The following is a 25,408-nucleotide window of genomic DNA, read 5'->3' as shown; positions in this document are numbered from 1 at the left end:
CTATTTGTTACCTGAAAGTGTGTTGATATGGGTTTAAATGCGAAAGAAAAAAATCACTGCCTCATTGAGTCACCCACACAGCACCAATCCACATGGCCAGTATTTTTTATACACAGCATGAGTTGATATTAACTGTTCACAACAGTATTACGGAGACACTTGCATTCCTTTCATTTTCCCCAATAATAATATGAAGGATGTTCTCCTTTACAACCTTTTTGTTGAACAGTGTAACAGTACTAGAAATTTAAGCAAAAAACATTTCTTAAGCAGTATCAGAGCCAACCAGTTTCCATTTACATATCAACTGCAAACCAGACCTTCTTGATAGTATGCATTAACATGTAACATCAACATTGTGGATAAACAATTACACTAAATACAAGTTTAAGTAGAAAGTTATAATGTTTACATTAAATGACAATTGAGATAACCTCTGACCACACTGTTATACAGATGTACGATATCTGCTCAATGTAGATTAGATTAGGATCCAGAAAATTAAAGAAGTTTGAAAAACACATCCAAAGTAAACAAGTTGTTTCTATTGCATCTTTAAGCTGTACATGCCTGGAAATATGGCAGAAAACACTGATCAGCAGGGTCATGTGTAGTTGTCAGGGTCATGTTAGACAAGCAAAGGATATAGGCCAGGGTTAGTCCCTTAAACATAACTTTTTTTTTATTTGTGTGTTTTTTTTACTACAGAAATATCTTAGTGGGATTAACTAACAGACCCTTTGTCCTGTTTAACTATCTGTGTCCATTCTGGTAAACTCTCTCCAGTAAAAAGTCTCATGCACCTAATCACCCAGATTCTGTTGATATCTAGTCATTGGGACTTAACTTGGAAATAAGTTAAGAAAGTTAAGATTTTCTCAAGATCTCTCATGCCAGCCCGATACACATTGGGTCTCTTGGGAGATACTGTAAGGAGCCCCTCACCCCTCACCCAAAGTCTAATTTATAGTATTGTTACTTGTTGGAGAGTCAGTGAGTTATTGTTGAAAAAATTCCCATTGTAAAAAACATCTTAAAACAATCTCAAAGACATAAAAGTGAAGAGGACAACATAATGACTCCCCTTGGATATTAATACAGAGGGGGCAGGTCCAGCTTTGGCATCTGTACAGTGCACAGTGTGACTGCATTAATAGGCAGTAAGTTCTGAATGGAGGTGAAATTATATCTTCCCCTTTTCAGCCTGCGTTTGTATTTATTCAGTAATTTATTTCACGAATTTACAATTTATTTTTCAAAATATTTGGAGCATTTTAGCTTGTTTTGGTGTTCATATCATAATTGTCTTTATTGTCTGATGTTGACTCAGGCTTTTTCTGTTACCTCAATAAACATGTCAAACAATAGAAAGGCTTGTACAGCATTTCTTTAGGTGACTTCCTAACAATTCATGAAAGTATGTATATATTTGATAAATATTATTTAAAATGTTGTATTAGCGGAACCAATCTGCAGACGCAAAAGTTTACACCGAGCCATTTTACATTCGTGCCACTTGCTAAAACCAGCCTCACTTAGCTCACTGTTTTATCCTCCCGTGAGTGTGTGTGTGTGTGTTTGATGCGGTGTGGAGGTAATAGGAGATGTGGTCCTTTTTTGCCAGGGATCCTGTCAAAGACTTCGCATATGAAATCCTGCCAGACTCCCAGGAGGAATCTGGAATATGGACCCTTCACCGGGGGAAGCGAAAGGTGAGGCGAGGCAGAGCCGCTGACGCTCACTGTTAGCTGGCCCAGCTTCGTCGCGGAGGCCCCGTCACTTAGCCGGCTGGCTAGCATTTAAATCAATGGCCGGTGGTTTCCTTCACGACGTCATATGACATTGTTTTCAGTAGCTTTCTAATATTTGTCGCTGTTTCATTGTCACTGCAGGTTTATTTATAATCTGCTTGCTACACGTAAATGTTAAGTTTGCGCTCCCTCCCTCGGCAGCTCTTTGTTTACTCCAGGGCGCACACACGTATTTCTCGCCACGTCACCCTGTTTTAGTGCAGTTAACAAATGCACTTGGCATAGTTTTCAATCTTTATGTTTTATGGCATCAATAAAGGGTCTGTCCTTCACCTGTGAGGTGTACCCTACATTACCCACGTACCCCTTTTTTGTTATCGTCGAGCGGGTCAATCTGAACTGTCAACATCATCATGACTGAAGGGCCGTATAAGCACCATGTTCCTGTTTTATTCATGTTTACTGGAGTTTCTGCATAAACAGATGCAGAACTGTGACAGTTTTGTGCTCGATTTTAATCACAAAGCCTATGAATGTCAAATGTGTGTTATTCCGAGTGAGTCATTTCACCTCAAATCTGTTTTCTCAGACCAATGGAGAGCCAGTGTCGGTGTTCGTGTACGAGGTAGCACAGGGGACAGAGCAGCAGACCCAGCTGGCCAAGGCTGCGTTCAAGCGCATGAAGACCCTCAGGCATCCTAACATCCTGGCTTATGTCGATGGTTTGGAGGTATGGCCTTCTTTGTGAGTGATTTGCACACATTTTGGGCCTCAACACACTGCCATGTTTGCTGATTTTTTTTTTTTAGAAATAAGTTCACTGTGCTTCACTAAGAGACTAAGGAATAACCTTTTGTCATGTAACCTCCATATACTGAGTGTCTCATCCCCATCGTTTGTTTTTCTCTGCATGTTTACGTTCAGGTAGAGGTGAGTGTGATTATGCCTCTATAGTCCTTTTGATATTATTGTAGAAACGTTGTTGTGAGTAGTATGAAGCCAATTCTTATGCTGTTTTTTTTTAGATTTGTGTGATGCTGTGCTGTTTCACACCAAATAAATTTAAGATTAAGATTTAGTAATTTACATATACAATGAACAATACTGTTAAGTGGATAATAAACACAAGATTATGTCAAATACATATCAAAGAAGACTAAAACGTATACTAGTACATCCTCATTATATGTTGTTATAAATTTCATTCAACTTATTATGCAGAGGTTTTATTTCACTCAAGGTTATCCACAAAAAAAATCACCATTTATCCAAACACATCAATTTACATTTAACTTAATCAGTTTTCATTTGAATTCATGTGTGTATTTCACAGACAGAGAAGAGCCTGTACCTGGTTACTGAGCAGGTGACGTCCCTTTCAGTCCACCTGAAGGCCCAGGCAGAGAAAGGTGGAGCTGGTGACCTGGAAGTGTCCTGGGGACTGCATCAGATAGTGGTAAGTAGTCAATGGTAAGCCACGTGATACTGTCAGGGGAGCCATAGTTCTGCCACCGGTTCTGTAAGTTTTTCTCAATCTCTCACAGAAAGCTTTAAGTTTCCTGGTCAACGACTGCCACCTGCTGCACAACAACTTGGGTGTATGGTCTGTTTTTGTGGATCGAGCCGGAGAGTGGAAGCTCGGGGGCCTTGACCATGTGGCCCCTGAGCAGGGTGACCCGAGTGGGGTCTCGCTCCCTACCCCCAAGGCTGTTTACCCAGACATGGAGAAATATGACCCTCCTGAGACGCCTAATAGCAGTGGAGAAAAATGGTAAGACAGGAGTGTAAAGCTGATTTCACACGTGTTCTCATTTAAGGATAACCTGCCCTTGAAATTTTCCTGATGTGCTAATTCAAGTCTTTAGAGGCTAGACGTGATTAATGGAAGATGCAAAATCCAAGATGGTGTACAAAGCCACAGAGTCCAACACTATGATGACAGCTTTTTTCCCTTTAATACTACTTGTAATTCAACATATTAGGAGAAGCAAGGAACCAGTGGAGAAGAACATACTGGCAAGCAGGGAAGACTATGAAGCAGCTTCATTTATGTGCTAAACAATCATACTATCAACACCATCAAAAACACAAACTGAGAAGAGCAGCTCAGACTTGTAATTTGTCATACAGGAGGATAAGGAAGCTGCATAAAGAAGATCTAGAGGAAATGATATCTGATTAATTCTGGTTCTGGTTAATCCCTGGTTTGTGTTGAAACGTAGTGCTGAAGTGTGAGTGTGTTGGTTGCAGGGCAGGGGAGGTTTGGCGACTAGGCTGCCTGATCTGGGAGGTGTTCAACGGGCCACTACCTCGCACATCCTCCCTCCGTTCACTGGGAAAGGTACAATACCTCCATTGTTCTTTTCTGCAATAACTGCACTATTGTTATGCCGGTACAAAATTTCGCTTCAACATTGTAAATGTAATTCAGGTTGTTTTGTAGTTTTTTTTTAATGAATGTGAAGATGTAAGATAAACTAAAAAAACAAACATTTTAATTGGATATACATTATATATTTACATTGTATTGTATTATTTAATACAAAATCAGGAAAATAATTTGAGAAGAGATATCATTGACCTTCACAATGATTTGAGCCAGCAGTTCAGTGTTAGCCAAAGTCTTTGTTTTTTTGGTGTGGTTTTTGTTGACAGAGTTGACTTCCCTCTTTTGTGTCCTCTTTGTGCCATCAGATCCCCAAGGCTCTGGTGCCTCACTATTGTGAGCTGGTAGGAGCTAACCCTCGAGCTCGACCCAACCCAGCCCGCTTTCTCCAGAACTCTAGAGCCCCGGGAGGATTCCTCAGCAACAGCTTTGTGGAGAGTAACCTTTTCCTGGAGGAGATCCAGGTGCACAGATTTACATACAGACTCACTTAATTATGATTACTGTGGGGTTTGCTTTTAGCGCTTTAAACATACTTCACCAATAAGGTCACATCAATGTAATTGATGGAAGTTCTTTTGGGATCCTGTGTGGAACTCAGTTTAATTTGATGAAGCAAATGCCAGCAAGTACCACTGCAAAGAAGCCATGGGTTGTAATTAAAGGATATTCTAAAACTTTATCTCTCTCCAGATCAAGGAGCCAGCTGAGAAGCAACAGTTCTTTCAGGATCTAAGTGACAATCTAGACTCCTTCCCTGAGGACTTTTGTAAACACAAGGTCCTGCCTCAGCTGCTCACCGCCTTCGAGTTTGGCAACGCAGGCGCCGTCGTCCTCACGCCCCTCTTTAAGGTGAAGCTGCAAGACTTTTTAGCAGACTTTTTAATCATGCATTTACAGAAAACAGCAGTATATTGTTCTGTAAATAAACCTTGTTGAGTGCTCTTTTGATTGAAAGAGTCCTAGAAAATAAAGTTAAACAGTTTTACAATGTAAAACAAAGTTGAATCTTTTTTGCAGGAAATGTTGAAGTGAGACCTGGTTTTATTGGTTTTAGTATCGTTGTGTACAATTCATTTCAGGTTCCCTCTACCCATTCTTGTTTTATCTGATTTAATTTTTCTGTGTGTCTGCCAGGTTGGAAAGTTCCTCTCAGCAGAAGAGTACCAACAGAAGATCATCCCTGTTATTGTGAAGATGTTTTCCTCCACAGACAGAGCCATGAGGATACGGCTGCTGCAGCAGGTGTGAAAAGCCCTTCATCTAGCCACTGAGCATCTCTTTCAGGGATCTAGGTTTTTTTTCCCATTGAATTTTCCAATGCTACATGCAATTAAAGAACACAGCTATAATGCACAGAGGGGAGTCTAGTGGATAGTCAGCTCGCCCCATTTACTGTACAGAGGTCTTGTAAACGGTTGGCCTGGGTTTGTATCTGACCTGTGACTCCTTTCTAGCATTGTCGTTCCCCAATCTCTCTGTTCCCTTATTTCTGACTCTATCCACTGTCCTGTCATTCTTGTAAAGACATAAAAAGCCCCAAAATAAATCTAGCTACCAAAATAAATCTAAAAACACAGCGGGGTCATCAGGTGGCCTAGTGGTTAAACTGCACCCCATGTATAGCGGCTGTAGTCCTCCAAGTGGGCGGCCAAGGTTTGAGTCCAGCCCACTTGGAGGCTTCTTTCCTGCATGTAATCCTCCCTGATTTCCAACTTCATCCACTGTCCTTTTGAAGAAAGACACAATTGCCCCAAAAATACTGTTTATCTTAAAAAGGCAGAAAATACGGGTTAGAAACAGGAAAAGAAGTAGAAGTACGTTATAATAAATGATTGCCTTTCTAAGCCTGTGCTTTAGCTTAATACCATTTTTTTTGACTGACACTATTTTTCTGTTTCTCAGATGGAGCAGTTCATTCAATACCTGAACGAGGCTGCCGTGAATTCCCAGATTTTCCCTCACGTTGTCCACGGCTTCACAGACACAAACCCTGCCATCAGAGAACAGACTGTTAAGGTAGTTTGCACACTTAACCACAATCCAGGAGGTTTTCTTTTTTACATTTCAGGTGTACTGGATGCTGCCGCGATGCTCTTTCCTCAACTCTTCTCTGTATGTTCTTCTGTTCCTCCAGTCTATGTTGCTGCTGGCACCAAAGTTAAATGAGACTAACCTGAACCAAGAATTGATGCGGCACTTTGCCCGACTGCAGGCCAGAGACGAGCAAGGTCCTATCCGATGTAACACCACGGTCTGCCTGGGCAAGATCGCCTCCTACCTCAATGCTGGGGTAAAGTCCAACAACAAACAAATACTTCATCCAAAGTCCAGTAATGTTCTGTTTAAATTGAAGAACATTGTGATCCATCTCTTTACAGACTCGCCAACGTGTTCTGATTTCTGCCTTCTCCCGAGCTACTAAAGACCCGTTTCCAGCCTCGCGTTCTGCAGGAGTACTGGGCTTTGCTGCCACACACAACTTCTACAGCATCACGGAGATCGCAGCCCGCATCCTGCCCACTCTCTGTGCCATTACTGTTGACCCTGACAAGAGCGTCAGGGACCAGGTACACATGACTTGTGAATACAAGGAAAACTGTTTTCTTTTGCCTTTTGCCACAGTTATTAAATATTGAATGTTTCTTTTTCAAGAGTCTTTAGTTTTTAACTCTGAGCAGCAAAGTTATGTATATATTTTAGGAGGTTGTAGTCTTTTTAAGGGAGTAATTCATTTTAAGAGCGAGATTCAATCTCAGTATTTATTTCCATGGCCTGATTTCTGCACAGATATTCACACTCTCCTTTCCGTCTGACAGGCTTTTAAAGCCATCAAGAGTTTTCTTTCCAAACTGGAGATTGTTTCAGAAGATCCCTCCAAGCTGGCTGATATAGGTATGTGAAATACACATAATAAAACCTGTGAATACACACCGATGTACAATATTCATTTGTTTTTGTACCTCGTTCAGTTTACAGGGCAAAACAAAAAGTAGAATTAGTAGTTGTTGATTTCTCTTCTATTCCTTCACTCATTCCCCTCTTCTCTCTGTCCGTCAGAAAAGGATGTGGCATCATGTGCTCAGCCTGCAGGGGCCTCTTCCTCCTGGGCCGGCTGGGCTGTGACCGGCATGTCCTCGATAACTTCCAAGCTGATCCGCAACGCTCCAGGGCAGGAGGGGGGCACAGGAACTGAGGGCAGTGGGGCTGCAGATCCCACTAACCCTACAAGTGACCCTGATGGAGCACCTGCAGCTGGTAGGCTTATCACTTCTGATTTGTTTTCCTCACAAGATTGTTAGACACTCAATGGACGATTAGAAAGACAATTTTGTCATTTTAAATGTCCTTGTCAGTTGGGCCAGGTGCATCATCCACAACTGACAGTTTAATCTTGAGCCACAAAATACTTAATAAAACTTTTTTTTTTACATATGAAAAAAAAAAGTCTCCCTTAGACATGTGATTTTCTGAATACAAATGTACGGTTCTCCTTTCAGAGGTCCTTATACATTTTATTACTTTCTTTTAACAAGGTTCTGAAGAAAAAACTCCACAAACCTCTGCGGCTCACAATGCTGCCTCTAGTGGTGCCGACCAATCACAAGCCCTTGAATTAACGGACAATGACGGAGAGCCAAAAGGAGAACGATGGGAAGAGGAGGACTGGGGAAGTTTGGAGGTAGGATTTTACTTTTGTTCAACCAGAAAATAGTTTAGATACATGAGCTCATGTGCGATTGTGTTGTTTTTATTCGTATACATTTACTCTTTCTCACATAGGAGCCAGAGAAAGCGCTTAACGAGCCAGAGGACTGGAACTCTGACTGGTCAGGAACGGCACCGTCCAAAAAGAAGGCCAGTGACAGAGGAGTATGAGCAACTTGTACAATATTATACAATATTATTCCATACTTACCTAAATCCTAATGCACGAAACACAACTGATATTTATGACTTAATGATAAAATTCCTATTATTACTTTTATTTACTTCCCACAACCTATAATTAAAAGCAAAAATTTGGAAATTCTTAGAACTTTTTGAAATGTTTCATAAATACAGTGTTGATCAATTATAACTACTTTATTAACCTTTATTAATAAGTTCATGACTTTTGAGTTGGCCACTTGTTGATAAATTAGTTAAAAACAGGTGATTAACAGTGCACAGGATGTTTTTGATTTTCTTTGTGCTACAACTTTCCTGCCTAGAAGAGCTTCTGATGATTAAAACCCTTGAAGTTAAAGTTCTCTGTATTGAATTTGAGCTTTTTATCTAACTTTGATTTGAATCCATGTAACTCTTTCATCATCTCTTCCTTATCTAGGTGGGCGGGTCGTTCTCCTCCATGGCGGTGAAAAAGCAGAGCTCTGATTGGAGCAGCTCAGGCTGGGATGCCGATGACAGCTGGTCTAATGAGAAGGAAGGGCAGGGTCAGAGCTCTGCAGGCGAGGAGGGATGGGGAAATGACTGGGGGGAGGAGGACACGGACACCACCTTGACAAGTACAGCGCTCCCCATGCCTGAAGGGGTGCGGTTAGCCAGCGATTATAACTGGGACAGCAGCAGTGCAGCTAAGGGAGCTGTACAGAATGATCTGTTTGCCAGTGTGTCCCAGAGAAGCACAGCTGTCACCACGGTGAGTGCTGAGGGGAGACAGATAGACAGAGAAGATTCATGGTTTTTTTTAGATTGAAACTACAGAGAATAGGATGAAACGTGAAGATGAAAGTAACAGGTGTGCTGTGTCTCGTCAGGCTGGAGAAGGTTGGAGTGCAGAGGTGACAGGAGACTGGGGAAACGAGGAGAGTTGGGAGTCAGTGGATGGTAACCAGGGTAAGTCTCTCAGACAGCCCCATCGTCTGAAACTTGAACCTTTATGGGCTTAGAAATGGATTTAGACTTAACACTAAGGCTAACATATTCTTGACGAATAACCACTTAGTAACTTACTACTATTCTTGTGCATTGAACTGCTCATTTTGTGTTGTCAACCAGGTCTCAGTAAGGCTGAGCTGTCCAAAAAGAAACGGGAGGAGAGGAGGAAAGAGTTGGAAGCGAAACGTGCAGAGCGCAAAGCTGCTAAAGGTCCACTCAAACTGGGCGCACGCAAGCTGGACTGATCAAAGACACAAATAAAGACTTACAAGTGTAAATGGAGGGGGGGGGGGTGGGGGGACTTGGACCACAGTGACTATGGACCCAGAGTATTTGCTGGAAGCTTGACATTCCACAAAGAACTAGAATGAATTGTGAGCAGATGACAAAATGCTGTGAAGAGAGTTGGTTGTGTGTTGAGCATGGTACTGTTGGCCTTATGACTGATGAGTGAGTGGTCGAAAAAACAAAATAAATATCAATGCTTTATGGATGCATTAATGTGGATGTCAGAGCTGGGACAAAAGCAGAGACAGAAAGTTCAGAGAGGACTGAGGCAGCACTCCTTGCACCAGAAGCGCAACTTGATTGGAGGAAATCCCCCTGTTTGTTTTTTTAAATACAGAAGTCTGCAGTTGTAAAGTTTATGTATATACATGGAGTGCTTGTCTTCAAATGACATGAAGAAATTACACTTTTTTTAAAAAAGAAAAATGAGAATTACCGTATATAAAACAACTTAACATCTATTGTTATACTGAATGTTAAACACACAGGAAACATCAATGTTTGAGTTCAGCTGTCACTATAGATTTAAGAGTTAAAATCAACCTATGCATGTAAGTGTGTATTTGTGTTAACACTAGGTTACATGGAAAAGATACAATTTGAGTTTACTTTGCACATACAACACTGTATTTTCCTGTACTTCACTGGTGTGACAGGTGACACAACTGGCTGATATCAGGTCTGGTATGAACGTGTTGCATTCTCTGCAGACATTAATGGTGATAAGTAGTCAAATTGAGGCTGGTGAAATAATTTCAAACAAAAATCAATGTGTTCATATGTCGTTTCCTTTTTATCTTGAGCTGGGAAGTGCAGATGTGGAGGGTTTGTGAAATCATAGCAGTCTTATTTTGAAATCTTTGGGAGGATTACCATGCATTTATACTTGCATGATCCTGCAGATCTCCTGGGAAAAAAAAAAAAAGAAGTATTGCAAATCAGTTATTTTTAACGTTATCGTGCGATGCCAGGGTAAGAGAGATTGTAAATTGCTTTTACTCTTTTTGTGCCTTTAAGTGATTGCAGATCCAAGAACTCACAGTTTTAAATAGACATTTTTAAACATGGACCAGAACTGTCTCCCAATGCCAAACTGTGTGTATCCATCAAAGTGTGACCCATATATCCTGTTCGTGTTGGACGTGTTACTGTTGGGTTTTTGTGTTGAACACCATAAGCTCTTTAGATGGCTCCTGGCAAAAATAAACAACCACCACCCCTTGAGTTCATGTTGAGTCGTTTGGGGATCAGGGTAGGTAAGAAGTGACCCGTGCTTGTGGAATGCAGGATGCAACATTTTACAGAAAATCCAAATAATGTAGCATGTAAGCTATTCTCAAAATAAATATTAAAAAAAAACAAAAAAAAAACTGTTTCTTCTTCAGACCCATTTGGATTTAATAAGTGGTTATGAAATTAACTAGAATTGATAGTGATGCCTCTATATAACCTACAAAAGCTGACCAAATAGCTTCAAGGTTACTGTTTATGTACAGTTATCCCACTTTCATCATGTTCGATTCACACAAAGCAATATACAGCCAGCAGATCTAAAGAGGCTTTGTCTACCTTTTTTCAGTATTTAGAATATGAAGGGACATTTCTTCAGGGAAAACTACGCACTAGGACAGGATCAGTATAGAAATAGCGCCGTGGTTTTTCCACATTGGCTGACAAAATCAACACAACATGGAAGTTCCTCCAAACCTGCTTCAAACTTTAAATAGCTGTATTCGTAATCCTCCTTTGCAAATGCTTCAGAAAATAATGTAGGGAATTGACTCAAAGAAATTCCTAATATGAATTGCTACTGTCATCATTCACTTCGGGTTGTGACTCTGAAGAGAAATGACTTTGGTACTTTAAAAACACTGTTACAGGCTGCTGGTTTAGCTCATTTGGTAGAGTAGATGGCCAGTTTACAGAGGCTAAAGTCCTTGATGCACTGGTCGTAGGTTCGTCTCCAGATCTTGGCTTATGTTTGGTTTATGACGTTCCCCTCTCTCTCTCCACATGTCCGGTCTATAGCTGTTCCATCAGTAAAACCCCAAAATGAAGAAAAAAAACTATAAGGACCCCAGATGAAATATACTTCATTTGTATCAAGATGTTGACAAAGAAATCTGAGAATTATCGTTCAAATCCTTGGGGGGGATAAAATGCTGACAGTGGTACAATGGATGATGTGTTCAAAGTTCAAACGTTTTAATGCATGAAGCGAACTCAGCCATGCTGCCATAAGTATATGATACACTGTAAGTTGTGGTGCAATAAAAGGTATCTTCAACTTGATGTGTTATCTTATTTTGTGAACACTAAGAGTGATAGGGTGTTAGGTTTCAGAGGGTGTTAGTTATGAAAGTCCTCTTCAACATGCTGCCTCATCTCAATGAAGGATTAGTGCAATGCATGTGAGGCAGCAAAAGTGAAACTGTTGCATCATTTTTAGGTTTCAGTAACATTCAAATGAAACCAGCTTATCATGTCTTGACAGGAGGGCGGTGGTAACTGATGAACCTAAGATCGTCTTTACTAATTATTCCGTGAGGTTTTTTTTTTCTTCACACAGATGTCGGTGGGTGATGAGACTCAAGACTGCTTTCAGGGTCTGCTTGGTTTTCGAGAATACAATCCTGAGTGAGGGGACACTTTACCGAAAAGACAACTATCCAGGCTCATAATTAATACGTCTTTATTGAAAAACAATTAAAAGTCAGAGAGACTACATTTTTATAAATTGCAATTACACTGTCAACTCAACATTTCATAAGAACAATGCAGATGAGATCAATGAAAATAAATAATGACTCAGTTCACAAGTGTGCAATAAATAATATGTCGTACTTCTGATGTGTCTCTGTAATCATTATTAAGATTACAGAGACATTTCTATTAGTGTTAAGTAACAAACATTCCTCCACAACCACCAACAAACTATTTCATTAGTAAATATAAAAGCGCTGAGGCGTGTGACCCTCAAATGTTCTACAATCCAAAAGATATGTCATGTTCAAACCCCCCAAATATTGTTATTGAAATATTTAAACCTACTTTACTTTGGCACCTAAATGAGTGGAAATACCAATACTTTTTGTTGTGCTGTGTTTAGAAGATCTAAAAAAGCTGAAAAATACTGTGCATTAATCCTAAACCAACCAGTCTGTAATGTTATTCAAGGCGAAGAAAGGAAGAAAGGACAGAAGGTGATTTACGTAAGTTGTTGATGCAAGACACCCAAATTCCTCACAAAGTTAAAGATGCTTGCTCAAATAAAGATGTTTTCTTTTTCCAAACATAAGTATCAGTTAGGCTCTGCTGGTGATCTTTTAATAAAGCCTCTCATTAGGCATGTGGGACTTGAATCACTGCTTGTTCTTCTTCTCTTCTTTGCTCTCTCCAAAGAAAGCTCCAGCCAGAGCAACGAAGCCAAAAATAGCAGCTGCAGTCAGGCCTGCAACCATGACTGTTTCACCTGCTTTACGAACCTATAGAGGGAAACATACAACTTTAAAGAAAGTGTGGAGAACACAAATCTGAAAATCACATCAGTACATTTATACCCAAGATTCCCTTTTCTATTATTAAGTAGGCTGACACAAAGTCCTGGGTGTACCACACCTCTCACCCAGTAACAGCTTGGATCACCTCCAGCCCCCCATTGACCCCAAACAGGACAAGCAGTAGAGATAATGGATGGATATATTATTAGACAAGAGACAGCTGGATAACTCATCTTAAATTTGAATTGTTTCAAAAAAACTGATTGCTTGCTGATGTAATTCAGTGCTATGACTCATTAAGTTCTTTTTTTTTCTTAAGTTAAAGGCAGAATCATAATCTCCATCGTGATGAATAACTGTTGTGTGGTAGTAACCGTCTCCACGCACTATATCCAATTCCGTTCTGATCATTGCAGCTGCAGCCCCTCAAACAAACAAACAGTCTCACATGTAAACAGCCAACATTGGGTGCACATACCTGCCGGGACTCGGCCTTTCCGTACCGCAGTTCAGTTGCAAAGTGCTCACAGTTTCCCCTGAAGACGCAGTACGGCAGTTCAGCGCCCACAAGGGCCGAGGCCTCCCTCACAATGATGTGAACAGGGCGAGGTTCGTACTTATCATCGAGGCTGTTGTTGATTTTCCACTTGTTGGTTCCCACCACAGCCCACAGCTCCTGTTTCTTCACCATCGCATTCTCCGTTAGAACGGACATCATGCTGCTGGCACCTGCGTTAGGGACCTCAGCTAAAAAGAAAAAAAGTTATGAAATAAAACAGTTAAAATAATACAGGTATATATTTTTTAAATATGAAAACAATTCTTCAAAAATATTTTTTTTGTAGTTGTTTTCAGTGATTTTTGAAACCTAAATCTTTTAAACCAAAACATTTCAGCTGTCATAAAGATTAGTCTACATTAAAGAAGCAGTGCTGACAGTTATGTGTACAGTAAGGGGGACTTACAGGAGGGTGCCAGGTGAACAACAAACCCATCGCCAACATACACAGCCCAGTGCTGATACGACCCACGGAAGATCTCAATCAAGTCACCTATCTCTGGTTTCTTGTCGTACTTGGATAAAGAAAAAAGAAGAAAGTTACAATTCACTCAGAAGACGCTTTTATCCAAAGCGACGTACATCAGAGAATGAGTACAACACTAATCCATTCATACACCGCCACAGAAGCAGCGGGAGCAACGCAGGGTTAAGTGCCCAAGGACACATCGGACATGTTGCTCAGCTTGGGATTGAACCCTCGACCTTCCGGGTTGAGAGGCGACAACTTTACCAACTAAGCCACAGCCGCCCAAAAACAAAACAAAAACAAAAAAGCACAGAAATGGCTCACAACAGAATCGGTTTAGCAACAACTGAACTAGGCTATATTGGACATAATAGTTATTAAAAAAGAGAAACCTTTTAATGACATACTTTATAACTATACCTTGTACACATTCTATCAGGGTTATTAAATGTACACATAATATAAAAAACAACAACACTATGTAGGCTACCAATTATCTTATCTTTCCCTTACCAGTGTGGGGGCCATGTCAGTGTTTCTTTTGTCTCTAAAGCAATAACAGGTTTCACTCAAGATGTCTCAAGATGACGTTCAGGACCTGCATGAAAAAACAAAGATGTTATCACCAAATTTTAGTATACAAGAGTAAAAGTTACAGGAAGGAAAAAAAACAGGATACTTTGTATCTTTGCTCTTGATTCTGTTCGTTAGGATATCAAATGTGAAAATTGTTGCTGTTGTTATTTTCCGTAAGTTTTAAGTTAAAGCGGACAAAACAATCCGAAAGCAAAACACCAAGGCAGCACATCGATTAGCTTGAACCGGTCAGGGCTTTACATCTTCCCTAAATTCTTGTTAAAACGCATGTTACATCGGCCATTAACTAAGGTAGCATTGTAAAATCGACCGTAGATTGAAACCAAAGTCTAGTAACAAAAAGTGTTAGACAGTCTGTCATCTTACGTGTTTACGTGTCCTCACTTCGTTTTTCAGAGACGCCACCAAAGCTCAGCTGTGAGCGCTCAGCTGTGAGAGATCAGCTGATTGTTGCTCCTGTTAGCAGAAGACCTTCAGAATAAAAGCCCGATTCGAAACGTCAAAATGTACCATGCATCGTGAGTTCCTTACATAACAATAACGTCAAAATACAATATTTAACTAAAATAAAAAATAAAAATTGTATTAACTTAATAGAAAATTGATTAAAAAGATGTGATTGGACCTCCATAATTTACTTAAGAATTCAACCTCTCTAACAATAAGGACCTGGTCCGGACCGTCCCTTGTAGAGATAGTGTTACAAGTGCATTGAAACTAAATTTAATTATTAAAATTATCGGATCGTCAAATTATGTTTTCACGATAAGCAAAATTGTAGGGTGGATAAGGGTAATGTGTGACCTTTTTTTAAAAAAGTTTTAGTTCGACTTGTGTCATATTTTCATATTAAAGATACACAATATCAAGAAACAATGTCATTATGAAATCCCCAAGAAGTCTCCTCATAAAATCAGAAGAAACTTTATGATATTGTGCTCATAAGTAAAATGACACATTAGTTTCCTGTGCCAAATGTTTTCATAATTTGTGCATTGTCTAATCTGCGACAGGAGTTTTAAGGTTTATAAATACTTAAATTAGAAATCTTAAATTAATGGATAGACAAGAAAATACATGTTCTACAATTGAAATTTATGCAAATAAATATGCCCTTCTATATTTGTAGTGTAATTCCAATGTTGTTAGATTTTAATATTTCAGAAGCTAGTTAAACTACTCTGACTACCTAACTAGCAAATCATAACCATATTTTTAATCCTAACCTAAAAAGACAAACTACGCTACTGTAATAGTTTTTGATAAGGGTTAGATTGTAAACTGCCACCACCTTTGTTAATCCGGTCTGGGTCGGTATCAGAGGAATTCACACCACACTTTTAGTTGTAGAAATATAGACTTTATTAACAATATTATTTAATTTAAACAATGGCTAAACCCCCTGGGATTAATATGGGGAGCCGATTGTAAAGTTGCGCACACTACAAATAACAACATTTCTCCCCATTTAGCCCTTCAAAAAAAACCCCACTTCATTCACATTTAGAGAAATAGTTGTGAACTTTGTCATATTTTTGTGAATAAAAACGTAGAATAATTTCATTGACAAATATAAATGTTAAATATTATATCTAAATGTTGAATGTTAAAAATACATGTCCTGATTCTAAATATTTAGCTACGTTTCTAAACATTAAGTTTACATTTTACATATTTAGCTTTGATCCTATATATTTAGCAACGATTTCTAAATATTTAGCTAATATGCAAATTCACTCTACCGCCCACCGAAAGCACCAAAATAAAGTTCAAGGAAGCGATCCAATTTTTAAATTGCGTGATTTTGAAAATGTCGAACGAATTAGCGGAGAATATTGGAAGGGCCGTTTTGGCCGCAATTCAGGGTTTTCAAAGCACTACTTCGGTGTCGGCCACAGGATCTTCGACATCTTCCGCTAATTCGTTCGACATTTTCTGAATCCCGCCAGTCTCCTGTAGGAGACAATGGTTGGATCGCTTCCTCAAGCTTTTATTTTGGTGCTTCCGGTGGGCGGTAGAGTGAATTTGCATATCATTGTCTATATTTAGAAATCGTTGCTAAATATTTAGTTTATATTCTATATATTTAGCTTTGATTATAAATATTAACAATCTTAACTAAATATATAGAATGTAAACTAAATGTTTAGAAACGTAGCTAAGTATTTGGAATCAGGACATGTATTTTTAACAGTTACATATAACATTTAGATAAAACATTCAACATTTAGATATAATATCTAACATTTATATTTACCAATGAAAATATCTTACATTTCTGTTCACAAAAGTAAATTTGACAAAGTTCACAAGTATTTCTCTAAATCTGAATAAAAAGTGATGTTTTAGGGCTAAATGTGGAGAAATGTTGTTTGGAGTGTGCGCAACTTTACAGTCGGCGCCTCATAGGTTAAGTGGGGCCCACTGAGGTAAACCCAACCTGGCCATGGTAGCCACGCTACGACCCTAAAAAACACAACAAATGAGGATAAACGCACCATTAAGAGACACTGCACACTAATACACAGCAATCAATTGCACAGCACAATTACAGGAGAGGGTGAAAGCATGCACGTCCAACAACTAGGGACCACTTCACACTCACACAGTCAAACAGTCAAAACCACTTCAAACCATAGCGGGAGGCAGAAAGCTGCCCTCAATTAAGAGGTTAGGTTTAATGACATGGGCCTACACACAAAACTTACTTGAGACTAACAAAAAAAAACATAAACATGAATAAGATAATTGACTTAACTCGTCTGGTCTGGCGATGAGACCCCCACACAGTCACAGCGAGGAGAAGATGCATGCGACCTCTGTGCGTGACCTGTATACGGAACAGTCTAGTGAGTTCGGCAAAGGCACTTACTACCTAAAGGAGACTTCCAGTCCCCAGTCCCCAGTCCCCCAGTCCCCCAGTCCCCCACCCCACAGCCCCGAACAACAGCCGTTCCGTCCGTCTTTGTCCCCCTCTCCTCCACACAATGCCTCTCTTCAAAACAATCCTGACGCTCCCCAACTCCCCACACAGGTGAGAGTCATCAGCTCATTAGTTCAATAGTTCTCAGATCTACGGAATCTCTGCCCCACAAGTGTCCACAGGGAGCCAATTACCCCCCCCCCCCCTTTCCTTGCTTAACATCGACTGACTCCAATAACCCTCGCTGCGGATCACGGAATGGGCCTGGGTCAGATAAAAGCCTCATCACTGTCTTTTTGGATATCCTGGGAGGACATCAGATGGGCATTGTCTGACGTGACACAAACAGCACCATCTGCCGGATGAGCGCAAGAAGTACAAATACAAACCTATAAATAAATAAATATAAATAGAGGGTTGTTGTTTTAAAGCTTTATTGTTTAATTATTAATACAAAAATAATAATTATTATTAAGAAGTATTTTTTTTTTCAAAGTCAAAGTCAACTTTATTGTCAATTTCAAAATATGCCAGACATACAGTTTGTCTCCGTCCCACGGTGCAATACAACCAAAATAAGGTAAAATAAGATAAAATAAAATGAGGTCAAATAAGATAAATAATATTTACAGTAATAAATTCTAAATTGTGCAAAAGGTACAAAAAAAGGTAAATAAATAAAACCTCCTGTAGCTTATAATCAGAAAACCATATACAAGACTTCCAAACTTTATCCATGATAACTTCTCCTGGGAAAGTCCTCTCTTTCTTGTTGCTTTTTTGATGGTGATATTGTTATATCATGTGTTATGTTATTGTATATATATATATATATATATATATATATATACATGCATTAAATGCCTCATGTCAAACTGCACAAGCAAGTTACTTGTTTAAATAAAAAGGCTCTGTGGTCTACCTCAATGGAAATCAAAAGGTGACTCCATCACAAAGTAGTAAAAAATATTTATCTGTCTTGTGGCTTCATTATCTGTAAAATAGCCAACACAGTAAACAGAACACACATACACAATTTGAGCCTAAATACTTTGATAAATAACACTGATACTGATCAATTTTTGCAAAAGTGTCGAGCTGTTTGCTGAGAAAGTCTTGATATCATGAAAGCCCATATCAGTCCAGTAGAGCCTTTTCTTTAATCCTTAATGTAGCCTATAGACTTTAATAGACAAGTGAACAGCGCTAAGCAGACCTATTTCTATTTCTGCTGGATGGTGTTGACTTGCTTGTTTCGGGCTATGCAATAGGAACAGTACGGGGAGGGGTCGGATCTCCCCATCCCTCCTTTAGGGGGGATCAATACAGTTTCATCCACTAGATGTCACCAGTGACGTCAGCTGTCTTCGACGGTTTGCGTTTTTGGAAACACGAAGAAGTCTTTACATCCGGCTCTGAAGCGAACCTTTCCTTGTATGTTTGTTCTGAATCTGAGCAGCAGAGAAAATAACAAAAAAAAAAACACAAAAAAAAAACACACCCTCTAAGAATCGCTTGCGTCGACGTCAGGAAACTGAGCGGAGAATTGATGTGACCATTACATGTTTGAAGACCAAGCGATGTCTGTGGTGTTTGACGGGAGTCCGCTGAAAGCGATGCAGAGCTCACACTCTCTCACCCCGCAGGCTGCCCTGAGGTGAGTGCTAATGGAGAGGAAGTAGTCAACATTTAGACTCTTAAACCACTTACTTATATGTTTTAAAGTCGAATTTAAGTTCACGCACGGATATAAATGTGGTAATGTAACTACACGTGTCTGTGGAGTCAGTTCTGTTGTTGAAAGTGACTTAATGAATAATCGGCGTCACGGATACATTGAGTACTTCTCATCCTAAACCAAATTAAATAATGAAGATAAAGATAAGATATACTTTATTCATCCCAGCAGGGACATTTAGGTGTTCCAGCAGCCAGCAGACATACAAACACACAACACAACACATATATACATACATATCCCACCCATACAAAAAAAACATGAGCCCACAATACAGTTTGATATATGCAACTCAGGCTAAAGTTTAAAAAGTTTAAATGTCCTTACTTAAAGGGGAGTCGTTATAAAGTGCAATTGCAGTAGGTAAAAAAAATAATTCAAGATAAGCTTGTTCTTATAGAGCTGCACCCAGCCGATGTCGTTTATATAAAGTTTGTTTTAAACTTTCAGTAGAACTAAGAATTACTTCACTTACTTATATTGAGTCATTCATTTCTAAAATCTAACTAAATCAATCAATAACCCCCCCCCCCTTTTTTCTACATGTCTCATGTGATTGATAACTTTGACCCCATAAATCCATCTTCTTGGATTAATGGTGAAATCAATATTTAATGGACATTATTTATGGTAATGTAGGACTGCCTTTCTCTGTTGATCTTTAGTTTGATCAGACAGTTTTTTTTTTTTAAATGTGTCAAAATGGTGAAGAAGGTTCCACATGTCTGCTGTCTAATCTAATCTGATGAACACACAGTGAGATATTTCACAGTTTCGTATCATGACGATATGACAGAAAGGCCGGCAATTGGATTTAAAGGCCTTTAGGTTATCATAATTCTGTAATTAGATTTAGCTAAAAAAAACACTATAAAAAGGTATAATTGATAATGTTATCGGACAGTCGTTTTTGATGCAGTGATGCCAATTTGATGTTTCATCGTCTCCATTCGAGTATTTGCTCCTGACATGACATTAGCTGAGACATATTTTTATTTTGGATTGTTGGTTGGACACAGCTGGAAGTTTAAGGATGTCTCTCTGAGCTCGGGGAAGTTGTGACTTTTTCTCACATTTCATAGACTTAACAAATAATCATTGTACCAATGTAAAATTAGAAAGCATCTTTCTTTCTGATTGACTCTGATTAACAAATAGAATCTTACACATAGTCTGAAGAGAAGCTTCCCTTCTCTCACACACACAGACACGCTGATTTTAATTATTCTTTTTCTTCTATACCTTTGTCTGCTTCTGCTAAATGTTCTTCTTTGTCCATCATTTCATTACTGTGTGTCCTGCCTCTTCTAGTGCTCAGGAACTGTCCCAGGAGATCAAGTCCTTCATAAGTGGCATTGACACTGTTCAGGGTCGGAAGCTCAGTGTCAGGGAACATGCCCGCTGTGCTGTGCGCCTTCTCCGCTCAGTCCCAGCCTGCCGAGGGGCCGTGCTGGAGCATCTGAGAGGTGTTTACAATGAGCACGTCTCAGCGTTCCTGCACAACCTGGAGACGGAGAGTGATGCCAGCGCTGGGGTCAGCTCCAACCTGGAGGACATCATACAGGTGCAAATTTAACAAGGACACACATTAGACACAACACTATCACCTTATCTTGGAGCTAGTAAAGATATTAATATCACAGCTATTTTCATTGAGTCCTGATTTATTACTTTGTTTTTACATACAATTTTAATGATGGTGTTTGCCCTTTATAATTTCAGACTTTTTTTTAACTGAAATGTCAAAAATAATAAGACAAAACAAAACCTTTTCACTTTGACCTTAGGAGATTATTTTGACTTCTCCAAATCTAAACAGTTGCTAACCATGACTTAGAAGTGTTAATTTAGGCCCTAGTGACTTTGTTTTAAACCAGAAGTTAATTTGATGAAAGTTTGATTTACTGGTATCAAGATGAAGAAACACATTTGAGGTTCTCTGTCAAATCAGCAGAGTGTTGTTTCATATGCCCATCGTCAGTGTTTAAATGACCAACGAGAGTAACAGATCCAGATCGTTCCCAATCTAATCACCTGCAATTGTCCGGAAATTGTTAAGAACATGGTAACCATCATTTCCATTTGTCTGCAGGAGGTTCATGGTGTGCTGTCAGAGTTCATCCGTCTCAATCCACGGGCCTGGGCCCCTCTGGTGTCCGCCTGGGCTGTGGACTTGTTGGGTCAGTTGAGCAGCAAACATGCTGGCCGCAGGGTGGCCCCCCACTCCTCCAGCCTCAATGAACTGCTCCAGCTCTGGATGTCATGTGCTGCGACTCGGTCCCTCATGGAGGCGTACTCCCAGTGTTTGTCCGCCATGCTGGCTTGGTGCCCTGATGCCTGTGTGGATGCGCTGTTGGACACCTCAGTTCAGCACTCTCCTCATTTTGACTGGGTGGTGGCTCACATCGGCTCCGCCTTCCCAGGTACTATCATCAGCCGAGTCTTGGCATGTGGACTCAAGGACTTCTGCTCTCATGGTGCTAAAGACCAGGGGCTAATGGTGATGGGAACAGATAAAGGCAGCAGGGTGCCTAAGATTGGCTCAGTAGTTGGAATCCTTGGACACCTTGCAGTGCACCACTCAGACAGCATCAGGAAGGAGCTACTCAGGATGTTTCAGGAAAGCCTGAGTCCATCAAGCCCTCTATCTCCTACAACATCTTCTACTTCTTGGGAGAGTTCACCCCAACTCCGTCATGCTGCAGTACCATTTCTGCTGCAGCTAGCTGCCATGTCCCCCAACCTCTTTGGTGCTTTGTCTGCAGAACTTGTAGAGCTGCTACGCCCTCCTGTCCTGCTCCAGCTGCAGGCCTTGCTTCAGGGCCTCCCGAGAGAGGAACTCGATAACATGCTGGGGCTTGCTGTCCACCTCATTAGCCAGAGTCAATCCGGAGGAGCCAGGGTCCTCCGTTTTCTGGCTGACACAGCTACCCCGGCCTCTGTCATCATCTCCGGCCCTACACCATCTCCTCATGAAGGAGTCAGAGAAGGTTGTGATCGCCTCCTCCAGATGCTGCTTTTGCACCTCCACAAACTGGTTTTCAACCGCTCAGATGGAAGTGAAGTCAACCCCCATCATTCTGCTTCCCCTCAGCCAAAGAGAGTTATCCCCTTCCTGGAGGAACTGCAGTCTCACATCGGTGAGCTCTGCGCTGAGACCCTTCGGCTAGAGAGGAAGCGTCACCTTTGGCTGCACCAGCTGCTCTGTCTGCTGTCGGTGTATGGGGGTCCCAGTGTGGCCACCGAGGCTTTCTGCCAGCTACTCACCCAGGCCCGCAACCCAGAGGAGCTAGCTCTGGCCTGGCAGCTCCACACCACACTCTCCTCTTGCATGGTGGGACTCATTGCTGCTGCTGTCGCTCGCTGTGTAGCCCAGATCCATACTCACACCCTGGGGCCAAAACAGCTGAGGCAGCTTCTACTTAACCTGGCTGCAGCCATCCAGAGTCAGGATGAAGAGAGAAGGGGAGCAGCAGCAGGTGTTCAGTCCTCCATGGCCGTCCAAGTGGGCTCAGCTGTCTCGATAAACCTCCATGATTTTGGCCCTCTCCTTCTCCACGGTGACCCAGCTGTATCTCATGCTGCTGCGCGCCTTCTGTCCTGTAGCCCACTCCCTCGCACCTCCTCCCCAGCACAACTACTCCTGCTCTCCCGTGCTTCTGTCAGTCATTTCTTTCTGTCGCTGCGGAGAACAGGGGAGGTCGGGAGCGTGGGGAGAGATGGGGGTCAGGCAGGCGAGGCAGTGAACTATTCAGTCCAGCTCCTTTCTCGTTTGGCAGCGCATTCCCCGCTCACTCTCAAAGCCATACTCCAGCAGTTGGTTGAGGGAGCGCTCCATAAAGGCAATGCAGACCTGTTTGGAGGGCAGGCCACTGACATGTCTGGTGCCCCTGTTACCGCCCCGTCTGTGTCCCCTGACCTCGGAGCCTCTCTGCTGGACATCAACTGTCGTTTTGGTACCACCGTCAACTTTTCTGGCAGTGTGTGGTCTGTCTTTCATGCTGGGGTGATTGGCAAGGGGCTCAAGGTCCGCACTGCCAGACAGTTGCCTGATCCATCGGGGGTCATCCAGGTGAGTTGCACAATTTGAGAACTGTAGTTTAAAACAGCAGGTTATACACATACACATATAATAGATTTGATCTTCTTTTTTTAGGTCACTAATTCATTTATTCTGGTGTATTTTGAACATTTAACTTCTTCATTTATTCTGGTGTATTTTGAACATTTAACTTCTTCATTTGAACATTTTGCAGGAAAAATAAAATAAAATATGTGTATTGTGTGTTTTATGTGCAACAGCAGAAAAGACTGACACAATGTTTCACCTTCTTCTTCCCTCTATAGAACATCCAGATTCTTCTGTCTGTCATTGTGCAGTGTTGCAGCTCCTCAGGACTCAATGGCTCCATCAATGGCTCACGGCCACCATCGGATCCTGATGAACCTTTGCCCATCAATGCAGAGGCAGCCAAAGTTGTTGCGGTCACATTGGTGGAAAATGTTTGTCCTGATGTTGCTAATGGTGAGCTGTCCTGGCCCCCAGAAGAGCACGCCCGCACCACAGTGGAGAGAGATATCCACATCCGGCGTTGTTTTGAGGCCCATCCGGTACTCTTCCCACTGCTTCAGGTGGTAGCAGCTGGACGCCCAGCTCTGTGCTACTGCTCTGCTGTGCTCAGAGGCCTCCTGGGCACTCTGTTGGCCCACTGGGAGGCTTGCCGCGAGGTGTTGTCCACAGACTCCCCATGGCACCTCCAGGCCTCATGCCTTCTGGTGTCCTGCATGGGAGAGGGCCAGCTCCTGCCTCCTGTGTTGGCAAACGTCCACGAAGCCTTCCCCCACATCACTCCCTTCGAGGTGAGGCTGCTCCTCTTGGCTGTGTGGGAGTATGTGAGGGGCAATGGGCCAATGCCCCAGAAGTTTGTCTTCAACTCAGAGAGGGGCCTTTTCTGCAGGGATTTCTCAAGGGACGGTGACGTGGCAAGATATGTGGCACCGATTCACAGCGTCCTTCATAAAAACATTGATAGATTGGGACACCTGTGCTGGCGGTTTCAGCTCTGAAAAAGCTGTTAGGAGAGAACAGTGGGCAGCAATTGACCGGGAATATAGATGGAAAACGGTGTGCAAAGTGTATATAATGTTAATATTCAGTTATTTGCTCCACACAAAAATGATCTATGTTTCATCTTGGTTAGAAAGTTCAACTCAACTCTGCTAAATACTTTTAAGTATTTGATTTGTATTATTTTCAGATTGTTTGCAGCTACAAAAGTGTTGGATTGTTGTTTAAACCATTTTACAAAATAAAAATTGGTTTTGTCCTTAACTTTGTCTTGAATTGAGCATTGTTGTAAGATACTTGGATGTATCATTATAGAGTCACAATCGGCTTTATTGGCAAAGTATTTGTAGGGAATTTGTAAGGAATTTAACTATGTGGTTTTGTTGTTCTCTCTTTACTTAGACACAAACTGACGAACAACTCAAAACATGGACAACAAAGCAAACCTTCCCTCTTCTAGGAACTTTTTCATTTTTATATTTTTTAGAAACCTACGGTGTTAAAATTACACTTTATTTCACACAGCAAAATAAACAGTCAAAAATCAGAATCCTTGAATAGAGTTGGAGTTTGTTTTTCCTTATTTTAAATCCTGTCATGGAATTGTGACCTTTGTTTGGGTGGGCCCTGGTTGTGAGTGCCTTGGTTTTTATTGGGTAGGATGAAAAAACAATATTTCACAATTGTGTTCTTAAAATGTATGAACCATAAAACCAAAGAGATGAATCCCATGCTTATTTACAAACAACCCATTAAAATGATTAAAGAATTAATTTGTCATTTTAGTACCTAATGTTAGTCGACCCTTCATGCTATACACACGTAGAAGATTGATAAACGCAGGAGATGAATTATGAGTGGAATAAGGTGAAAAAAACCCTGCAGTTATTTACATATCTAAACATATCCGAAGGAGAGTTATAATAGTTATAATCATGATCATTTTTCAAGTTTGTGATATTTGGACGAGTGACCAAATGAGAGTGAGTGTCCTGAAACACTATATCACAAGCTATAGCTTTATTATGGCATGTCAACCATAACATTTATTTTTTCTTAAACTGGATGTGTTTTATATGGAAGCCCATTTCTGCCAGTTAAAAAAATAAAAATGAAAATAATAGTTATAATTATGAGATAAAAAAAGTCAATAATGAGATAAAAAGTCGAAATTATGAGATATTAAGTCATAATAATGAGATAAAAAGTCGAAATTGTGAGATAAAAAGTCATAATAATGAGATAAGT

The 25,408-nt window shown here is 40.7% G+C and overlaps 3 protein-coding genes across 4 annotated transcripts; 2 read left to right on the top strand and 1 right to left on the bottom strand.

Annotated features, from left to right (window-relative positions):
• Nucleotides 1-1,506: 1,506 nt before the first annotated feature.
• Nucleotides 1,507-10,530, top strand: scyl1 (SCY1-like, kinase-like 1). Of its 2 annotated transcripts, XM_020635802.3 has the most exons (18): nt 1,507-1,712; nt 2,341-2,481; nt 3,085-3,207; nt 3,296-3,522; nt 4,002-4,092; nt 4,446-4,601; nt 4,831-4,989; nt 5,275-5,382; nt 6,043-6,156; nt 6,275-6,430; nt 6,519-6,707; nt 6,957-7,032; nt 7,198-7,395; nt 7,674-7,819; nt 7,921-8,010; nt 8,468-8,779; nt 8,898-8,976; nt 9,139-10,530. In XM_020635802.3, the coding sequence occupies exons 1-18, from the start codon at nt 1,605-1,607 to the stop codon at nt 9,261-9,263; spliced, it is 2,598 nt and encodes an 865-aa protein (XP_020491458.1). In that variant the 5' UTR covers nt 1,507-1,604; the 3' UTR covers nt 9,264-10,530. The 2 variants fall into 2 exon arrangements, with proteins under 2 accessions (XP_020491458.1, XP_065814695.1); XM_065958623.1 differs by lacking the exon at nt 1,507-1,712 and having other exon boundaries at nt 2,356-2,495.
• A 1,451-nt stretch (nt 10,531-11,981) lies between these two features.
• LOC109985465 (phospholipase A and acyltransferase 3) lies at nt 11,982-14,893 on the bottom strand. Its single transcript, XM_065958624.1, has 5 exons — nt 14,798-14,893; nt 14,348-14,432; nt 13,772-13,880; nt 13,285-13,553; nt 11,982-12,791 (listed from the first exon to the last, which is right to left on the bottom strand). Exons 2-5 carry the CDS (start codon nt 14,360-14,362, stop codon nt 12,669-12,671), a joined length of 516 nt encoding a protein of 171 aa, XP_065814696.1. The 5' UTR covers nt 14,363-14,432; nt 14,798-14,893; the 3' UTR covers nt 11,982-12,668.
• A 3,847-nt stretch (nt 14,894-18,740) lies between these two features.
• ints5 (integrator complex subunit 5) lies at nt 18,741-24,424 on the top strand. The gene is made up of 4 exons (XM_020635706.3): nt 18,741-19,011; nt 20,404-20,656; nt 21,185-23,164; nt 23,440-24,424. The coding sequence occupies exons 1-4, from the start codon at nt 18,917-18,919 to the stop codon at nt 24,157-24,159; spliced, it is 3,048 nt and encodes a 1,015-aa protein (XP_020491362.2). The 5' UTR covers nt 18,741-18,916; the 3' UTR covers nt 24,160-24,424.
• Nucleotides 24,425-25,408: the final 984 nt, after the last annotated feature.

The sequence above is a fragment of the Labrus bergylta genome, chromosome 9 (assembly GCF_963930695.1).
Source record: "Labrus bergylta chromosome 9, fLabBer1.1, whole genome shotgun sequence".
Taxonomy (NCBI): domain Eukaryota; kingdom Metazoa; phylum Chordata; class Actinopteri; order Labriformes; family Labridae; genus Labrus; species Labrus bergylta.
The sequence above is the reverse complement of the archived record's forward strand: the minus strand, read 5'-3'. Positions and strand labels throughout refer to the sequence as shown.